We start from the raw sequence: 19,064 nt of genomic DNA, 5'->3' as shown, positions 1-19,064 counted from the left end.
CCAGGGGCACTACGTAGCTGATTTCTTCCTCACACAGATGGGTAGAAAGTAAGGCACGTATTAGTTTCTTAAGGCTGCTGTAACAAAACACTATGACTTGGGTGCCATCAAGCAACAGAAATTTATTTTCTCATACTCCTGGAGGCTCCAGGTGATGGCAGGGTCATGGGTCCTCTGAGGTCCAGGGAAGAGTCTGGCCAGGGCCTCTGTCCTGATTTCTGGTAGTTGGAGGCTGTCTTCAGTGTTCCTCGCCCCATGACAGCATAACTCTACTCTGCACTTCTGTCTTCAGGCCCCTTCCTTCTTCTCTCTCCTGTTTCCTGTGTCCACATATTCTTCTTTTAAAGAACATCAGTCATTGGAATCAGGGCCAATTTTCTTATCCATATGACCTTATCTTAGCTTATCATAGTTATAAATAGCCTATTTCCAAATAAGGTTATAGTCACAGCGAACACATATCTCCAACATTTATTTTTGAGGACACAATTTCATCCATACCAGGGGTCAGTTAGAGAGAGACTGGCATAAAGAGGGAGTAGATTGAAGGGAGAAGGGTATGCTTTGCCAGGGTCCTTTTATCTCCACCCTGGAAGTCCTAAGTACCCATACAGGAGTGGCACAGACAGCTCTCAACCCCCCAGTGAGAAGACCAAGCTTACAATACAATGAAGGTTCTCTTCTTAGGGGACCTGCAGGGTAGATTCAGCAGTTTCTTTGAATTATTAATATGCACTTCAGGGTCTGCTTATTCAATGATTTGCATTTGTTTCTCCCATGATGTTATTATTAGTCACCATCTCTCCCTCATCTTGAAGAATAATGGCCATCAGAGTGACAGTGGGAAGTGAGATGCAGGACAAACATAGCCCCGGGTCCCAGGCCCTTGCCAGGGCTCTCAGAAATGGAGGGTGACATCATGCCAACTCCTTGGGACATTAGATGCTTTCAGTGACTCTAACTTTTCTCCATAGTAAACAACTCCATGGGACGTGGGGAAATCCACTAACCGAAAGAGGTTAGAAATAAATATGCTACCAGAGACTAGGGAGGGAGGGAGGGAGGAGTGAGCCATTCTGGGATGCTGCAGCAGCCCAGGCTCAGTACAGCCACATCCTTGATGGTCCTTGATGGTCCAGGACAAGGGGGAAGTTCAGGGACCCTCAAAGCGTGTGCCTTTTCATTTATAACCATCTGTTGGCCATCAGAAAAGCGTGAGGTTTTAAGCATTGTTGTAGCTCAGTTTCATTCCACAAGCTTGTATTGATGCCAATTTTGTGCCAGCAAACAAGAATTTCTTGAAAAGCAGAATAGAACATGAAAGTGGAAACAAGTCGAATATGGTTTCTTTCCTAAGAGAGATCAAAGTCTACTGGAGAGAGGGGCCTGTTAGTAGGGAGTGAATGCCAGGGGAATATGAATGAAGTGCCATAGAATGAAGTGTCACAGAGGGCCAGGAGCATGCAGTGGAGGACTGCCTCACCCAGCCTGTGGCTTCAGGGAAGGCTTCCTGGAAGAGCTGCTGAGGTGTGACAACTAGAAAGAGTACATTGCTCCACTGAGAGTCGATGAAGGCATCCATGGGGACCCAGGGAACTGCAAAGTGTGGAGTGTGGGATGGAAGAAACTGCAAGGAAATCAGGATCAGTTGTTTAAAGCCAAACTCCCCTGAAGCTTAATAATTGATGTTATTTCCAATACAGTTATCCGAGGATTCTGCACCCACAGAGTCAACTAAATGCAAAGTGGAAATACACACCCATGCATACTTACCCATACACATTTAAAGTTGCATCTATACTGAGTGTGTACAGTTTTTTTGGTCATTATTCTTTCAATAATGCAGTGAAAGCCTATTATATAATGCTTACATGGCATTAGGTGCTGCAAGGCAGCAGTGTAGAGGGGACTTGAAGTGAACAGGAAGACGTGTGCAGGTTATATGCAAATATGACACTGTTCTATACAAAGGACCTCAGAGACTGGTGCCTGCAGGGGTCCTGAGCCCCTGTGGACACTGAGGGATGACTTTACTTAAGAACCTGGGCCACATCTGCCCATACTCACCCTTCTGCCTTCTTGTCTTCCTGTGCACCTGCCTCCTCTATCCATCAAGCTCTGTTGCCATACCAACCTCTCCTTTCCTCTGACCTCCTGTCCCTCTGTGCCCTTTTCCTCCATTTCTCACTGCCAGACACACACACACACACACACACACACACACACACACACAGAAACAGAGAGACAGAGACAGAGACAGAGACAGAGACAGAGACAGAGACAGGGAGAGATGTTCAGACAGTGAAGTGGACTGGAGGCAGCATTCATGGGGATCAGAGAGAAATATGGAGCCTGTTGGAGTCAAGGATGTGCCTTTCTCAGGGCTTTCCTGGGCAGTGACAGAATTCTCAAGCCATAGGCTTTGATCCTGTCATTCTGCTTCTCTGTGGTATTGCCTCCTGTCTGACCAGGTAGCCAAGAGTTCAGCTCACAGGGAAAGCAGGTCAGCACACATCAGCCTTTGAACGCATAGCTTGTCTTTCCTTTCTGTGCGTCTTCTGGGAGGACCAGAGTCTTCAAAGCCTCTGCATCCCTGAGCGGCACTGCCTGTCTGTGTTCTGTGACTGCGCTCCATCTCTGGGCCTCCTGGTTGAGAAGGCTGTGTGCTCAGCAGCGAGTGCTCCCCGCCTGCCCATGTCATCCAGGCACTCAACTCTTCATGACTCCTACTTGCCTGCTCTGCCCTATTTTCCAGGTGCAGAAAATGAGGCATCTCCCGCTCCCGCCACTGCTCCCCTCCCAGCCAGCTTGCCCTCTTCTCATCCCACCCCCTCTTGTCTCTGCAGCCCATAACAGCCTGGACTCCAGCCCTCCTCCAACTGCTCTCCCGTCACTCTTCTCCCTTCCTGGCCAGGCTCCTGCCTCCTCGCTGTCTCCTATTTGCCGTCTTCCTCACTGCTCGCTTATGCAATCCACATCAAGCACAGTCATTTTATTTCACTCTCTTACTGAGATCACAAATGACCATAAGCAAAGGAATGGACGTACTTCGGGGTTGATGCTGTGGCCCCTTCGCTGCGTGTGATCCTGCATCCGAGGTCCTCTGCCTCCACCTCTCTCATCTTTCGCCACTTGCAAGGCCATATATTATGCTGCAGTACCAATGAATCATGGTAATGCTTCATATCTATTAGCGCTTTTTTTTCTCTCCCCATTAGGTTTTGGCTGGGGCTGTGCCCTTCCCTTGGAATTCCCCTGTCTTCACTCTTGTCCCTCTTGGATGAGTCAACCCATGCTCATCCCTTGGGAGCTGGTGTGAGTGTTGTCTCTGCATGCCCAGCTGAGTCACTGCCCAGACTGTCTGGTGCTCGTGTATCTGTTCACCTGATAGCACCATCAGATCGCATTATCTGTGTGTGTGTGTTCCTGTCCCTGCCCCATGATCATGAGCTCCTAGGGAAAAGGCCCTGTACTTAGCCCAGCGTAGCACAGTGCCCAGCATAGATGGGGGCCAGACTGGTGTCTTCTGCCTGAATGTCCATGATCTGCCCTGGTGAATGTTCACAGAAGAGGAGGCGGCTGGGCTTTGAAGGGGAGGCATTCTCCTGTGGAAAGGTGGCAGGGAAAGGGCTGCCTTAAGGTAGGTTCTTGGCCGCAAAGTTCGTGATTTGGTGTCTTGGAAAAGAGAAGGAGGCACAATCAGAAGAGGCTCAACAGGGACACCTGGAGACCAGTGTCTGCCTGGGCTACTAGAGGCGCTGAGCTGGCTTGCAGCACAGAGCTGGTCCCCCTGGGGCCAAGGCCAGCTGGGTCATCATTAATCCAATCACAGTGGTTGGGGATTCCAGGCACTGGCAGGGCCACAGAAGGCATCTGGCACACTGGACATACAGGAAATGGTGGAGTAGGAAGGTACAACTCCAACAATCTAGGAAACTGCACGCTGTGGGGTGGAGCTGGAGTGGAGCAAGCAAGTGAGCTACGCCAGAGAGGATGGCCCAGCTCTTGGAGTGCTCAGGAGGGCTTTCCTGGGGATTCAGGGCTCTGGCAGGGCCACGGAAGGCATCCACCACCCTGGAGGCACAGGAAATAGTGCAGGTCAGACACGAACTCAAGCCCTGGAACCTGTCCACTCAAATTGCCTTCAGTTGCATTTGTTATTTATTTATTTATATTTTTAAAGAATACAAAGTAGTGATAGAAAAAAAGCATTAGAAATGATACAATATTTCACTAACTGAAGTAATAGGAATTCAGTGATGGTTGCTATATTACATGATGCTATCTTCAAATTAGCTGTTAAGATCATCAGATATAAATGTGTAAGATTTGTTTAAAGAAAAATAAAAAAAAAAACAAAGAAGGTATAAGAAATCCGAAAGAGGAAAAAAAAAATCAAAGTTAAAAAAATTTTTTTAAGCATTAACTACTCTTTCCAAAGACCAGCAGAAATAGACAACGCAATTATGCCAACTTTAGTTGTGTTTTTAAAGGTCAGGGGCAGCCTGGGGCCGGGGAGGCAGCTAGGGGGTGATTCAGTTATCACGGTGAATGATGAGGAATCGGAGCCAGGGTAGGGGCCTTGGGATTGAAGGGAATGTTAGCCAAGAAAAGAACTATCAACGAGGTTAGGAGAAAGGATTTCTAGTCAGGGACACTCAGCACACCCACTTCTCCGCGAGGAAGACCTGTTCCTCTTACAGTGGCTGCAGCAAGGAGCTGGAAAGCTGTATTTTCCATCCTGCTCTCACCTGCCACGGGCTGTAAAACGTGTCTCACCTAAATAAGAATAGTTCAAGAGAGGAGTGGTCCAGAGTATAGTTAAATTTAGAAATCTGTAGAGAAAATGTTTTTCAAGAGATTCCTTGTGTAGGCAGCATCATGTTATGTACTTTCCTGGGGTGGGGTGAGGGGGTGGTCACAGGGAAAGTGGACACAAAAATCTTTACAGTGTGATTCTTGCCCTCGGGTGCTTGTAATCTTACAGATGAGGCAGAAGTGTGTAACTGTCTAGAACCCAAGTCTGACTGTGACATGCGCTACAGTGGCGTAAGCGCGGGTCTGATCTTGGCCCGAAGTAGAGAAGGATAAAAGAACACTATAAATAATACGATCTGCTCACCTACACAAGGGAGCAATTAATCCTGACCGCAGTCTTGGACTCCGAGGCCTCTGCTTTATAGGAGAAGTGACAGGGGTCCAGGGTCTGGAGGATGACAGGGATACCAAGACTGGCTCGCTGGGCAGAAGGACTGGCAAAGTGAAGTCATCCTCCAAAGGAAAAAAATCCCAAAGTTATTCACAAATTGGGGCTTATCTAACTAAAATAAATCCACAGTAGATCTGGAAATAGAAACACAGGAATTCTAGGTTTTTGTATTGTAGTCTAAACTTTAATTGAATTCTTATTACCCTTTCATTACCTTGGAGGAAACAATTTGAACTCCTGGGGGAAAATAATGCTATATAAACCGAAAGCACTGAAATAAATAGGTATATTAGTGTACAAAGGATAGTCATTTAAGTCTGCCCAAACCCTAATAATGATAGTTGACTGACATAAACAACACTACATGCAAAGCTGCCTGTAACCTGCCCAAGCTCCCTCTGGGGACTTGCCTTCTTAGAGACTAACCAGTAGAGCTGCAGAACCTCTGTATTTTCTATGGTGGCATGGGGCCAGCTTTATTTTTCTACTTTTACTCTTTTTATACAGGTCAACAATGAGCGGCTGTATCTGCCCTTGAAGTTGGGGCAAGGGAAGATAAACATCTTTTCCTTTGGCTTCCATGTGGTCGTGGAAACTGACTTTGGCTTGAAGGTCGTGTACGACTGGAAAACCTTCCTATCCATCACGGTTCCTCGGCGCATGCAGAATAGCACCTTCGGCCTGTGTGGCCGCTATAACGGCAACCCAGACGATGACCTGGAGATGCCCATGGGTCTGCTGGCATTGAGTATCACTGAGTTTGGGCAGAGCTGGGTGAAGAGGGACACTTTCTGCCAGGTGGGCTGTGGAGACCGCTGTCCATCCTGTGCCAAGGTGGAAGGTTTCTCCAAGGCACAGCAGCTGTGCAGCCTGATCCCCAACCAGAGCGCCGGCTTCTCCAAGTGCCACAGCAAAGTCAACCCCACCTTCTTCTATAAGAACTGCCTGTTCGACTCGTGCATCGATGGGGGTGCAGTGCAGACAGCCTGCAGCTGGCTGCAGAACTATGCTAGCACCTGCCAGATTCAGGGCATCGCAGTGACTGGCTGGAGGAACTACACATCCTGCTGTGAGTCCTGCTCATCTCTCCTTGTGGTCCCGTAGTATTCATGATTGGCATGGGAGGCCAATTTCTAACTCCATAAATGGTAGAGTAGAGTGATTGAAGAATATGTACTTTGAGGTTGAGTTCATTATTAGCAACAGAGTATGAAACCTTCCAGAGCCCCCCTTTTCTTATCTGTACAATGGGATTAGTGTCACTCATTTGAAATATTTCTCTGGAGGATAAAATGAAATGTTTTATATGAACACAGAGACCATATGGAGCATTTGGATTCAACAGATGCTCAATTAAAAATTAACCAGAGACTAATCAAGAAAGAGTTAGCTAGCTGGTTAGTTGACTGATTTATTCTGAACCCTCGGGAGTCCATTGCTGTCCAGGTAGCTTGCATGATTTCTTTAAGTGTCTTTCTCATCATTCACATATGGCATGTTCTAGTCTTCATGCATATGAAACATAGCAGAATATTAAAAATATTAGACATAAAATTAGAGCTCTTGGAGTCTGTCTGGACTCTGTCTTCGAGGATCTCTGAGGCCCTGGAGCAATTCATTTGTCCTCTCCGGTGCTCAGTTTCCCCCTATGAAAAGCAAGGATGATGCTGCCTATACCATCTATGCTACAGCAATGTCAGGAGGATCAGCTTAGACAATTGGAGAGCCCGCACGCTCGGTGCATGCTAAGTGGCGTGGTTGTATTCATGACTTGCTCTGAGCTCGGCGCAGCGCAACAACCCTTCAGTGACCTTATCCCATTTATTCCTTTTAGTAACCCAAATAGGCACAGAGAAATTGAGATGCAAAGGAGTTAAATAACTTGAGTAAGGTCATGTAAACTCAGTGCCACAGTGAGCATTTGATCTTCTAACCCCAAAGCCTATACTCTGTAAGAGTGGACAGTGTGCTGAGCTATTTGTCTACGCTTAGCATGTGCAAACAGGAGGTCAGGAGGAGAAGCCACTGTTGGTCTTTGGCTAACCCTCCATGGTCTATTTTCCTGGCTCAATCTCATTAACTATAGCAAATTTCTTTTAGAAGTTCTGACTGTACAAAAAGGCTGCAAATTGACGCTGAATGCCTAGAGCTTTAAGTAAGGTAACCAGCAGGATTCCCAGAGAATAAACATCCATTTTCATCCTGGAAAAGGGAAATTTGGATGAAAAACCAGAAAGAGTATTATGGTTTAATGTCCACACAGTTTCCAGTCCACATGCAGTCACTGGATTCATGGGCAGTGTGGTGGAGTGTTGGGAAAATACAGGAGAGAGGGATGGGCGCAGTGTTGTACCATTTCACCCAGGCTTGGTCCTGAACAAGGGAGGTGCCTGTAGGGGTGACATTCTGACAAACTGTCCCCTAGTGTCTTTTAAAACCTGCAGTGTGGATAGATCTCCAGTGCTCCTGGGAATTCACTGGGGTTGCCACGGTGGCACGAGACAGCTTGCTTTCCTCTAAATCTGAAATCCCTGCTTTGGATCTATAGACCAAAATGATTTGGAAGGGGAGAGCCAACCTGTTTGTTCTTGAACCTGTACATAGGAGTCCCCTTCTACCTGTAGCACACTTGGTCATGTTGCTCCCCGGGTGGTTGGGATCAGGGGCACAGGTAAGACAAAACCATTGTTTCTACCTATAATGAACAGGCAAATGCATTCAAGGAGTGAATGTAAGGAATTCTCACCTCAATTGATGGGCCTTGACTTTTGACACTCATGGGAAGGAAAAGAAATTGAATCAGCAAGCCCAGTGACCTTTCCTTCAAGGAAGAAGGTCACTGCGCTCCTACGGGGTCTGGCTGTTGATAAAGGATATGATGAACATTTTTCTTGTCCTCCTGTCCTGCATACCAGTTTAACAACACCCTTTCCTCTCTTCAAAGCTCTGTCCAAACATTGGCTGCCTTACCTCACATTAGCTAAACTAGTCCCACAAGCTCTACCCAGGGCACTTGGAGCCAAGTTGGCCTGCATCAGCCTCAGGTCCTTTCCCTGTTACAGACCAGCTGCCTCCAGCATGGCCCGGGCTGAAGCATCTGGGCCAATAGTTAACGAAGAAAGGTTTCCACTACTGGCCCTTTTGGCCTTCCTCCGCTTCAACGTATCAGACCCCAGATTCAAAAGACAATCATTATTCATTCAAAAGACAGAGCAACTAGGGAGCTGCTGGTCATGAGTGACAAAGAGGAAAGCTAAGAGAACCAGTATATACTTTGAAGACAGGGTGTGGTTGGGGGTGGGGCAAGATGTAGTTGCGGGCTGCCTAGTTTTCCAGTTTGAATTATAGAAGCAGAGAAATACTGTGAGATATTGGACCTTACATCCATCATGCAACAGACAGTTGGCTTGAATGTGTTCATCTGTAACTATATTTAAATTGACTTTGACTTTGGAGGATTAGGGGCAGCCCTGATGTACCCCATCATTCTACTAAAAATCGGTCCATTCCAACATATATGTTGAGACGTGAAAAATGCTGTTTTCAGGAGCAAAGGAATCATATCAGAGTGCTGTTAAACATGTTTTTCAATGATTTTGCCAATCCTATTGATGGGATAATTTATTACCCAATTACTTTATTTGTAAATACATTGGAAAACCTCTTCATGCAAGTTAAACAAATAGCCTGAGAGGGAAAAAGAGTGGTAAATTGCCTTAATTACTAGCCCCTCCTCAAAATTTGTTCAGCTGAGTCTAGCATTCTGCTTGTCTCATATGAAGGACTTAAATGAGAGTCGTAGATAGTGGGGGTACAGTTAAGAAAAGCAAATAGTAACTAAACAAGCCGCCACTCCTTAGCTGTTATGTTGTGCTTGATCCTGCTGTGGTTGTGAGGTGTGGACGGACTCCTGCACCCCTCACCCTGACTCTATGGCAGGTGCTAGGAAGAATTCTCCTCTGAATTAGAGGGAGCTGAGAAACACACTCCTTTTCCAGGTTGGAGCACTGGGTGAACCGGGGATGGGAGATTGTTTCTCGCAGGGCCAAGCCATGTCTCCGTTTCTGAACCCTAGTGTCCAACCAATGGGCAGTGGTCAATCAAGGTCAACAATCATTATTCTTTTCCATTTTTATGAGAAGAACGTTCTGCTACTTCAGAGTGCTAGGTTCAAAGTCTGGCCACTAGGGTTTTCCTTATTTCTCTGCCTATCTACTGAATTCTGTTGAATAATTTCTAAAAAGTTTCCACCACAATGACTGTTACCTTTGTCCTTCATGGGATGGAAAAGGAAAATGTGAGGAGTCTTACAAATCACATCTCATTTTATCTCCGTAACTACTTGATGAGGGCAACAGTATCATCCTCATTTTGCAGCTGAGATGACAGGAGTTCAGAGCGGGTAAGGAACATGGCCAAGAGGGTACTGCTGGTTAGTGACAGAGTCAGGGTCACACACAGAGCAGTCTGACTCCAAAGGCTTTGTCCATTCCTTTGTATCAGATGGCTTCTTGGAGGAGTCCATTCATACTTCTCCTCCTCTGGGCATGTATGCTAAGGCTGTCTGCTGGCCTGGCCTAAGAAAAAGACACATTCTTGTTCATAGTCACAGCTAGGTGTAGAGGCCACCTTAGTTCTTGGGAGGGAGAGAGAAAAGCAGTAAACCTGTATGAGGAATGTGAAAATTTGCTTTTGAGAATCTAATGTCTAGTAACAATTTTCCATGTTCTCAGCATTGTTTTGGGTGCCATGGAAGAATCTGGAGTATAAAATAAGGTGTTTATAGCTTTGTTGAGGGAATAGAATTTATTGAAAAGACTTGAAAAAATCATGAGCATATTAACAGATATTCAAATGTATTGTAGAGTTCTATCACTGTTAATTTCAGGATGTGAACAAGTTCAGTGAAACAAGTGAAACAACAAACAACAAACATCCAGCAAGCTGTTCCTGGTATACAAATGGCAAGACCAGCCAAGACGAGATGAGAATGCCCAGAAGGAAATAGGGCTGAATACCAAAGGAAAATTAGTGCATAGCAAAACTGGCATTTCAAGTCATTGAAGCAATGTATTGTTTAATAAATAATGATGGGATAAAGGGCAGAGCTGTAAAAAAAATAGCTAAATACCTCCTTTATTCCTTGCTGCAAGATGAAGTCCAAAAGAACAAAGATTAAAATCAAATGTAAAAAATTGAATTATAAAAGTACTAGAAGAAAACAAAGGACTTTTTGTTGTTATTTTTTAGTACTCTTGCAGTAGAGAGGACCTTTCTAAGCAAAACATTCAAGGCAGTGAGGGAAAAACCTGATAAATTTACTATATTAAAATTTCATATTTGTATATAACAAAAACCTAATCAAAACTCCACACAACATACAAATTGTTTTAAAAGAAGAACAGTCAAGTGATAAATATTTTATAACACATATGAATGTAAAAGTTTATTTTTAATTTATAAGGTGCTTTTGCAAATTAATAAAAAAAAGTTCCAACAACATAAGATATGCTGGTACTACAAAAAGCCAATAATTCACAGCAAAAGACGTACAAATGGATTATGAACGAATGAAAAGATGATCAACCTCACAAAGCAAAGCAAACTAAATATGCATATAGCAGACACAGCATTTTCCACCTTTCTTATTTTTCTTTTTTTGGTATTAAGTACAGGGCTACAGGATGTTCAGGGTCTCACTATGTAGATTAGACTCATAGTGACCCTCCTGTTTTCAGCCTCCCAAGCTCTGGGATTACAGGAGTGAACCACACCCAGTCTCAATCGCCCTCTCAGTGTGCCCTGGGGGTGGAGCCAGCACAGAACACCAGGGATCAAACCCTGGCCAATGTGCTCTGCTAAGCAGGAGCTTTGATCTGCTAAGCTATCTGGCCGGCCCTCAACCTTTCTTATTTCTAGGAATCAGAAAATTTGGTGAGGAACAGTAATTGAGGATGTGGGACAGTAAACTTCCTTGTGCAGTCCTTGGAGGATGCACTGGCACCATCTCTTCAGAGGGCAGCTCAGTGGCAAGTGTCAGAAGTTCAAGTCGCTGGGAGGATGTGGTCCAGAGGTAGAGCGGTTGCCTCGCATGCGTGAGACCCAGCGTTCATTCTTAGTATCATCAAAAAACAAACATTACTCATATGTGCCTTTTAGCCCAGAACCTCCACTTTCAGGAAGCCATCCCAGAAGCTCACTTAGGAGCGCGGCAGTAACTTAGAGCAGGAACGCTCACAGCCACCTCACCCTAAGCACAGACAACACACACATCGTGAAGCAGTGCAAGAACAGAGTTTTGAGACTGAATGCAAGAGAGCTGTCATGAAAGATCAGTGAGCAGAAAGGTGTATAGGCTGCACTCAGATTTATGTAAAAAGTCAAGTAGATAGAAGATGCACATAGATGCTTGCACATGCTTAGAAAATTTCTGGAAGAATTTATTATAATTTGGTTTTAGAGGTTGCCTTCTCTTTGTTTTTAAAATTATATAGTATATTGCTGCAGTGGTTATATGAATGTGTAGGTAAATGTTAAAATTCATAAATTGTGCTTTTCAAAGTGCATTTTACCACTAGATAAAAAATAAGCCCCCAGATATATACTATATTTTATTGTATAGGATATTAGTTCCCATGTAATTTTTTCCCATGTAATTTAGTTGTACTTATAGTATATATTAATATATTAGCATCTATACATACTTTGAACAAACCAGTCTATTGAGCACCTAAGTGCCCAGCACTGTTCTGCCATATGAAGTCATTTCATCCCTTGTAGCCAGGCATGAGGTGGAGACTACTAGTGTCTGAATGTCATAGACATGGAAGCTGGGGCTCTGAAGGCCTAAATGACTCACCTGGGTCCCTTGCTGGGACCTGTGCTGTTTTTCCCCAGGACCTAACTGGCTTCCATAGATGCACCTAGACATCTTTGATAAAGGGTAGACTGTAACCACCATGAGCCAGTTTGTGCACTCGCACACCCACACCCACATAACACACAACGCGCCCTTGTCTCCTGCAGTTCAGGCTTCTACTGTTGACCAACCACTGGCTTTAAAGTAATGCACCATAGAAGCTCTGAGGTGAAGATGACAGGCACTGGTTGAGAAGGGGGCTGTATGGGTGAGCTTCCTCCTAGGCCTTGAAGAATGGGGAATTGGGACAGGGAGAGAGGACGCCTTAAGGGCGTGAACAGAGAGGCCAGTGTGAGCGCAGACCCCATGGCAGGAATGGGGCAGGTGACCTGTCTAGGTGGAATGGAGTTCCACACGGGGCATGGATTTAAGGTGCCTGGTAATGAAGAGCTCCGAAACCAAGGCTAATGCTAGGACAAAGATTGTGGACGGAGACTCCAGCTGCTTTCAGCTGCACATTGGCCTGTTCTTTAAGCCGCACTGAGTCAAAGAGGCTTCCAAGAGCAGACAGCAGCGTAGCGAGGAAGAGCGGGCAGCCTCAGCCCACGCCGGAATGCAGGCTGCCGGCAAGCTGTTTACAGTGCAGAGACAGAGCAAGCCCTGACCTGCCTCTTCCGTTCCAGCGGTCACCTGCCCTCCCAACAGCCATTATGAGAGCTGCGTGAGTGTCTGCCAGCCCCGCTGCGCCGCCATCCGCCTGAAGAGCGAGTGTAACCACTACTGCGTGGAGGGCTGTCAGTGCGACGCGGGCTACGTCCTCAACGGCAAGAGCTGCATCCTGCCTCACAACTGCGGCTGCTACTCAGACGGCAAATACTACGAGGTAGGGAGGTCTCAGTTCCAGTTTTTGCCAGTTACCAGGTTTGGCAACCAGGTGGTTGGGGTTGACTGGCCTTCCCACCACGGGATGCAGAACCCGGTGCCTGTTGGCAGGCAGATGGGGTAAGAAAGGTCAAGCGCTGTTTGGAGGAGGCTTCTGCTCACTGTGGGATTTGGGGGACCTCTGGGCCCCACCCTGCTCTCTCCACCTAGTGGGCGAGGTCTCCTCCTCTCCCCAGCGCCTTCCTCTGAGGACCTTCTGAATTTCTCTCCTGTATATCTGAGTTTGAAAGGCTGTTGGCTGGAAATATGGTGGCTGTGAATCTGACACTTGTAGCTGTCTCAGCCAAGGACATTTTTTAACTGGAATATATGGAGCTCAAGGCTGGAGGAGCGACCTTCCCTTTCTGACACTTGAGTCTCCCAGAGAGTGAGCTATGGAAAGCCCTTACCATCTCGGAAAGGGCTATTCATCACTCTGATATCATCCCCAGAGAGTTAGGTTGGGGCTGCTTTCTGCTGTGTCCTGACCCCCACCCTCTTTCTCTTTCTGGGGGCTTAAACATAGATGAAGAGGCTTCTCATCGATGTTTTCCAACAACATATCAGCTCACTAAATTATTTTACTTGTTAGGCTTTTACGCTCCTGCCCTCGCAACTCCTATCCTGTACTAGGGAACAAAACCAGGGCCACTGGCATAACAGGCAAGGTCTATAACACTGAGGTACACCTCAGCTCAGCAATGTTTTCTAATGTGCCCTGATCCTGAGAGAAAAGGCCTTGCTAGAGATGGTCTTTGTTTATTGTGAGGCCTCAAATCCTTCCCCTTTTTTTTTTTGGTGGAACTGGGGATTGAACTCAGACCCTTGCACTTGCCAGGCAAGCACTTATTCTACTAAGCCATCTCCCCAGCCCCTTCCATTCCCTCTTAAAATGATGTAAAAACCTCCCATGGGAAAGCAGGCAGTTAACAACTACAAAAACAAGTACCTGCCATTTGTAAACCACTGTGCTGGTGGTATTGTGTAGTTTGAGAAAGCATGTTCCTTGCCTTAAGGACCTAAAAGTCTGTTCAAGAGAGAAAAAATAATGGGTCCAGTGAGATAGCACAGTAGACTAAGCTCCTGTTTAGGCAAGTGCAGGTACTGGATTCAATCCTTGCACCACATGACACGCTGGCCCTGCCCCCAGGTGCACTAAACCAGCCCCCAGGACCAGGAAGCCTAGGCCTGGTGGAGCATGCCTGCAATCCCAGCACTGCGGAGGCTGAAAACAGGAGGATCACCATGAGTCTGAGCCTCATAGTGAGACCCAGTACCAAATACAATTAGAAAAAAATTGTGCTTTAAAGAATAAGAGAAAAAAGTACAAAATAATACATTAACAAGTGAAAAATAATACCCTGTAGAACTAATCAATTTTATATGAAAGAGAATAGTAACATTTAAAAAAAAATCTAATTGAAATATTTAAATTAGAATACAACCAGACAAGCAATAAATAATGTCTCTGTTTTGCAAAGATGCGCGGACTTGTTCAGAAACAACTAAGTCACCTTTACCTTGGGAATGAATAAGAGAACAGTAATGCAGATGCTACCTTCAATTTCATTAGAAAATGAGTTTAAATGCTATACTGGAAGCAGAAAAGAAGTGAAATAAAATAGTGGCATTAATTTATTGGCAGAGGTACTATTCATGTTAATCTCAGGAATTAACAGGCAGAATATGCAGGAGAAAACAATAATAATAATAATAATTCTTCTTTCCTGTAATCTGGGAGAAGACATGACCAGGCCCAAAACTCAAAGAGCATGATTGTAAACTGCTCCCTGGCCTAGAAACTAAACAAAGCTTATCTGTCAATGGTGATCTGTAATGTTGAGTGTGGCAGAAGCGAATGAGACCTGGGTTTGATCCTAGCTCCGCTGTTGCCGGAGGCATCACATCAAACCAATTGTGCCATTTCCCTGAGCTTCTCTTTCTTTGAAGGAAGGGGGGTTAAAAATAGCAGCTTGTTAGGGTTGTGGTGTAATCTGTGGTAGGTGCCTGGTCTACTGCTTGTCATCACCCTAGTCATTCAATAACTGGTAGCTGCTATTGTTGTTATTCTCTTGAGAAATATTTTGTGTATAAAAATCCAAGACATGTTAATGAAACGAAGCATATAAAAGCCCTTGGAACTCTCAAAAGAGGCACAGTACACTTCTCAGCAGCTATTGTTACTATAAACATCATTATCTGTTTTTCATCAGAAAGTCAGTGAAATTTTGACAACTGCTTATATCTGGGAAGTAGGGAACTCACAGAATAAATAATCCACATCTACTTGCCACAATTCAAACAAGCTTGGGGGCTTGTTTATACAGACATTTCTTTGGAAATAAAAGAGAGAACACATCTAGCCATTAGCATGGAGGGTAATCACCCAGCTGTCACTGTCATGTCTAATTAAGGTAAAGAAAGCAGCGTAGGGCCAGCCACTTCCCTGCGACGCTGGTTTTATGATCAAGTTCTCCTGTGGATGAGTTATTTACCCTTGATCGTACCCGTATATGTCAAGCTGTTTTTCTCTTTCCACCAATGTAATGTCTGAGTTCTTATCAGAGAGAGGCCGAACCAACCACTCAGTTATTCTGTAAATCTGATAAGAGAAATGAAGTCAATTTGTAAGGCTGCTGGCACCCAGAATATGCGATAGATCTAGAAAAAGAGATGTAGTTCTAGGAACTGTTCCCTTTGAGGATAAAAGAATCAACACTGGCATCTTGAAGCCCGCTGGGTGGAAATATTTCACTATCTGTTTACAGTTACATCAGAGCGTTAGCTGTGGTTGGCATGTAAAGTTTTGATAAATCTGTAGTTAGAGCAGGAAACAATGAAAAGACAAAATCATAGATTTTTTTGGCGCCATTAAAACATATTTTCTGTATAACACTATTTTGGAAAATTAATGTAAGTTGAGCATCTCTAATCTGAAAAGCTGTACTCTGAAGTACACCAAAACTTTGTAAGGGTTGATATGATGCCAAAAGTAAAATAAATGAATAAATAAAAGATCCATACCATAGAACTTTGTTTCATGAACAAAATTATCAAAATAATTAAATTACGTTTAAGTTATACATATAAAAGACATATATGAGACATTGAAACATAGATGAGTTTTGTTTTAGACTGGGCCATATCCCCAGGATGGATCTGTCTATTATCTGTCTATCTATCTATTTATCTATCTCTCAATCTATTATCTATCTCTCTATCTAATTATCTGTTTCATTTACATCATATATAAATGTTGCAAAATCTGAAGAAATCCAAAATCTAAAACACTTCTTATCCTAGACACTTCAGATAAGGGACGCTTGACCAGGACATTCAATGTGTAATGCCCTATGTGCCCGTACTTCCATATCACAGTTCACTTTTCTAGGCCACCTCCCACTTGGACAATCAGGACTAATTTATTTATTTTTTTAAAAAAGTGTGTTTAGTTGTTGCAGGGTCTCCCTATGCAGCTCGGACTCATGGTGATCCTCCTGCTTTCTGCTCCCCAGCACTGGGATCACAGGTGTGCACCACCATGCCCAGACCTTGGCCACCTCAGCCCACTCTGCATGTGGTGGTAGGGATCGAACTACGGTCCCTGCGCTTGCCTAAGCTTGTCTCAGCAGTTGCTTTAGTCTGCTGAGCTATCTCACCAGCCCAGGACTAGTTTCTAACAGTTCCCACATCACCGAGTAGAATTAAGTCCAGTACAGATTGCTGCTTGCAAATGATACTTGCCTCCAGCTACACTATGTTATAGGTATAGTAATGGTTTCATGTAATCTGTTCAGCATCTGAAGAAGATGAATGTAGACATAGTAGCTGTTATTTACAAGTGCCTTCCTACCCCAGAAAGTATGTTTCACAAATCTTAATTTAACATTTACAGTTGCCTGCAGGATGTGATTATGATTTCCAATTTAGAGAGGAACAAGCTGACACTCTGGGGAGTTAACGATGTTCTTTAGGATAGCTCATGTAGGATGACAGGGCTGAGTTTGACACCCAAGTTGTCTCAGCATGACAGTTACCTTTCTACAAGCCCTGGATGTTGGATAGATTGCTTAAAATTCAGGACCTGGTAAAATGGATCTGCCTGCAACAGAAGCAAGATACCAGGGAAATACTGGAAGAGGGAATGTTGTGAGATGCTGAAACATAACACTAAGCCTTGGTTATCACTTCCTTTGAACAGTTTAAGATTTGAAGGGCTGGTTTCTCACTCTTGAGTGAATTTAAAGTTCATCCTTGAAGTGGAGCCTAAACTTATTAAATGATTCCTTGTTTTAAAAAGAAAGGGGGTGAGAAGAAGGAGGGAAGGAAGGAAGGAAGGAAAGAAGGAAGAAAGGAAGGGAGGAGGGAAGAAAAAGAAACTACAACATAGTTTTACTTTGCACTTGGTTCCTCTAACAGCTGCACATTCAGGTTGGCGGCGATTAGTTCTACAACCCAGCCATAAAGATTCCAGAGTTCTTGATTGAAACCAATAAAGTCTAAATTGCATATTATTTGGCATCCGAGTTACACGGAATTGGTGTGGCATTTGAATCGAAACTGCCTCCCTGCTGCTCCCTGTTGCAACTCCAGCCCCATTAAAGACGGGCGGGGAAAGCTCCAGAGGGACTGGGCTTCGGGGTTCTCACTCCTGACCCAGCCCGACTTGCAGTGCGAACCATTCTCTTGCAGCCCAAGCAGCTGTTCTGGAACAGCGACTGCACGCGGCGCTGCCGCTGCTTCCGGCGCAACCTGATCCAGTGCGACCCGCGCCAGTGCAAGTCGGACGAGGAGTGCGCCCTGCGCAACGGGGTGCGCGGCTGCTTCAGCACCAAGACCTCCTACTGCCTGGCAGCCGGGGGCGGCGTCTTCCGCACCTTCGACGGCGCCTTCCTCCGCTTCCCGGCCAACTGCGCCTTCGTGCTGTCCACTATCTGCCAAAAACTGCCCGACATCTCCTTCCAGCTTATCATCAACTTCGACAAGTGGTCAGCCCCCAACCTCACTGTCATTTCACCCATCTATTTCTACATCAACGAGGAGCAGATTCTCATCAATGACCGCAACACGGTCAAGGTAACCAACTTGACCTTCATTCTTAAAAAGTGTACCTGGGTGCCGTGGGCTGGCTAATGGTCTGGCTATTGTGGCTTTCCCAGCTAACCGAGGCCTAGACTAGTGAATGATTGCTGCCCACACACAGATGGGCAGATATCAAAGAATGGAAGCATAAGCTTCACTCCAAAGGCCTTGCGAGAGATGTAAGAATAGCCTGGGTGGTAATAGAGCTCCAGGGGATAAAATGATGGATAAATCAGCTTTTACTTTGGATTAATTTTCAAAAGCACTGCATTTGTTTTTAAAAGCCTTTACATTTTTTTTCTTGGCTCTTCCCACCTGTACCTAGACCAGCACTCATCTCTGCCATTCTTCCTCAAAACTAAAAACTACCTAAATAAAACCCATGCGAGCATCCCCACTGTTGGAGCCCCAGGATGACACGCCATGGGAGAGAAGGCAGGAGGCTGAATGTGGGGGATTTTTCTTTGGTGATCTCTTCCTTAGGCTTGTTGCCTAGCTCTCTCTCTCTCTCTCTCTCTCTCTCTCTCTCTCTCTGTATTTTAGGCCTATGTATGTATAAGTAAATATAAAGCTCTGCTCACCTTTGTAACTAATATATGGCTTGAATTCCTCCACCTCCTCACTTAAGAAGATAATCGGCTCTGATGAACTTTTGACAGGGACCCCAGTCTCTCTGCTGAACCACACTGCTCACAGCTGATGGACCACGTGCCATCTCTGTTGGCATAGAGAGGGTGATGGAAGACAGCCACATTGAGAGCCACATTAACTTTTTCTTTTTGAATTAAATGTCTTTTTTTTTTTTGGCGGAACCGGGGATTGAACTCAGGTCCTTGTGCTTGCCAGGGAAGCACTTATTCCACTGAGCTGTCTTGTCTACATCTGCCTTCTGCTATTAGCTTGAATAAGTAAGCATTGAGCATGCCTTTATTGAAGTGTCTTCGAACAGGTTAGCACTGAGCATTAGGCAAAAGCCTGGTTGTATTTCACGAG

General features: G+C 45.1%; 1 protein-coding gene across 1 annotated transcript in view; it reads left to right on the top strand.

The window, feature by feature from the left end:
- The window catches only part of Tecta (tectorin alpha), a 73,977-nt gene that overhangs the window by 37,628 nt on the left and 17,285 nt on the right, over window positions 1-19,064 (top strand). Inside the window, exons 12-14 of the mRNA XM_004636399.2 lie at window positions 5,717-6,278; window positions 12,752-12,951; window positions 17,682-18,065. Coding sequence (XP_004636456.1) covers window positions 5,717-6,278; window positions 12,752-12,951; window positions 17,682-18,065 — 1,146 coding nt within the window. The remainder of the gene's footprint in view (window positions 1-5,716; window positions 6,279-12,751; window positions 12,952-17,681; window positions 18,066-19,064) is intronic.

This window comes from Octodon degus, unplaced genomic scaffold (assembly GCF_000260255.1).
Source record: "Octodon degus isolate 3935 unplaced genomic scaffold, OctDeg1.0 scaffold00080, whole genome shotgun sequence".
In the NCBI taxonomy this organism is placed as follows: domain Eukaryota; kingdom Metazoa; phylum Chordata; class Mammalia; order Rodentia; family Octodontidae; genus Octodon; species Octodon degus.
The sequence above is the reverse complement of the archived record's forward strand: the minus strand, read 5'-3'. Positions and strand labels throughout refer to the sequence as shown.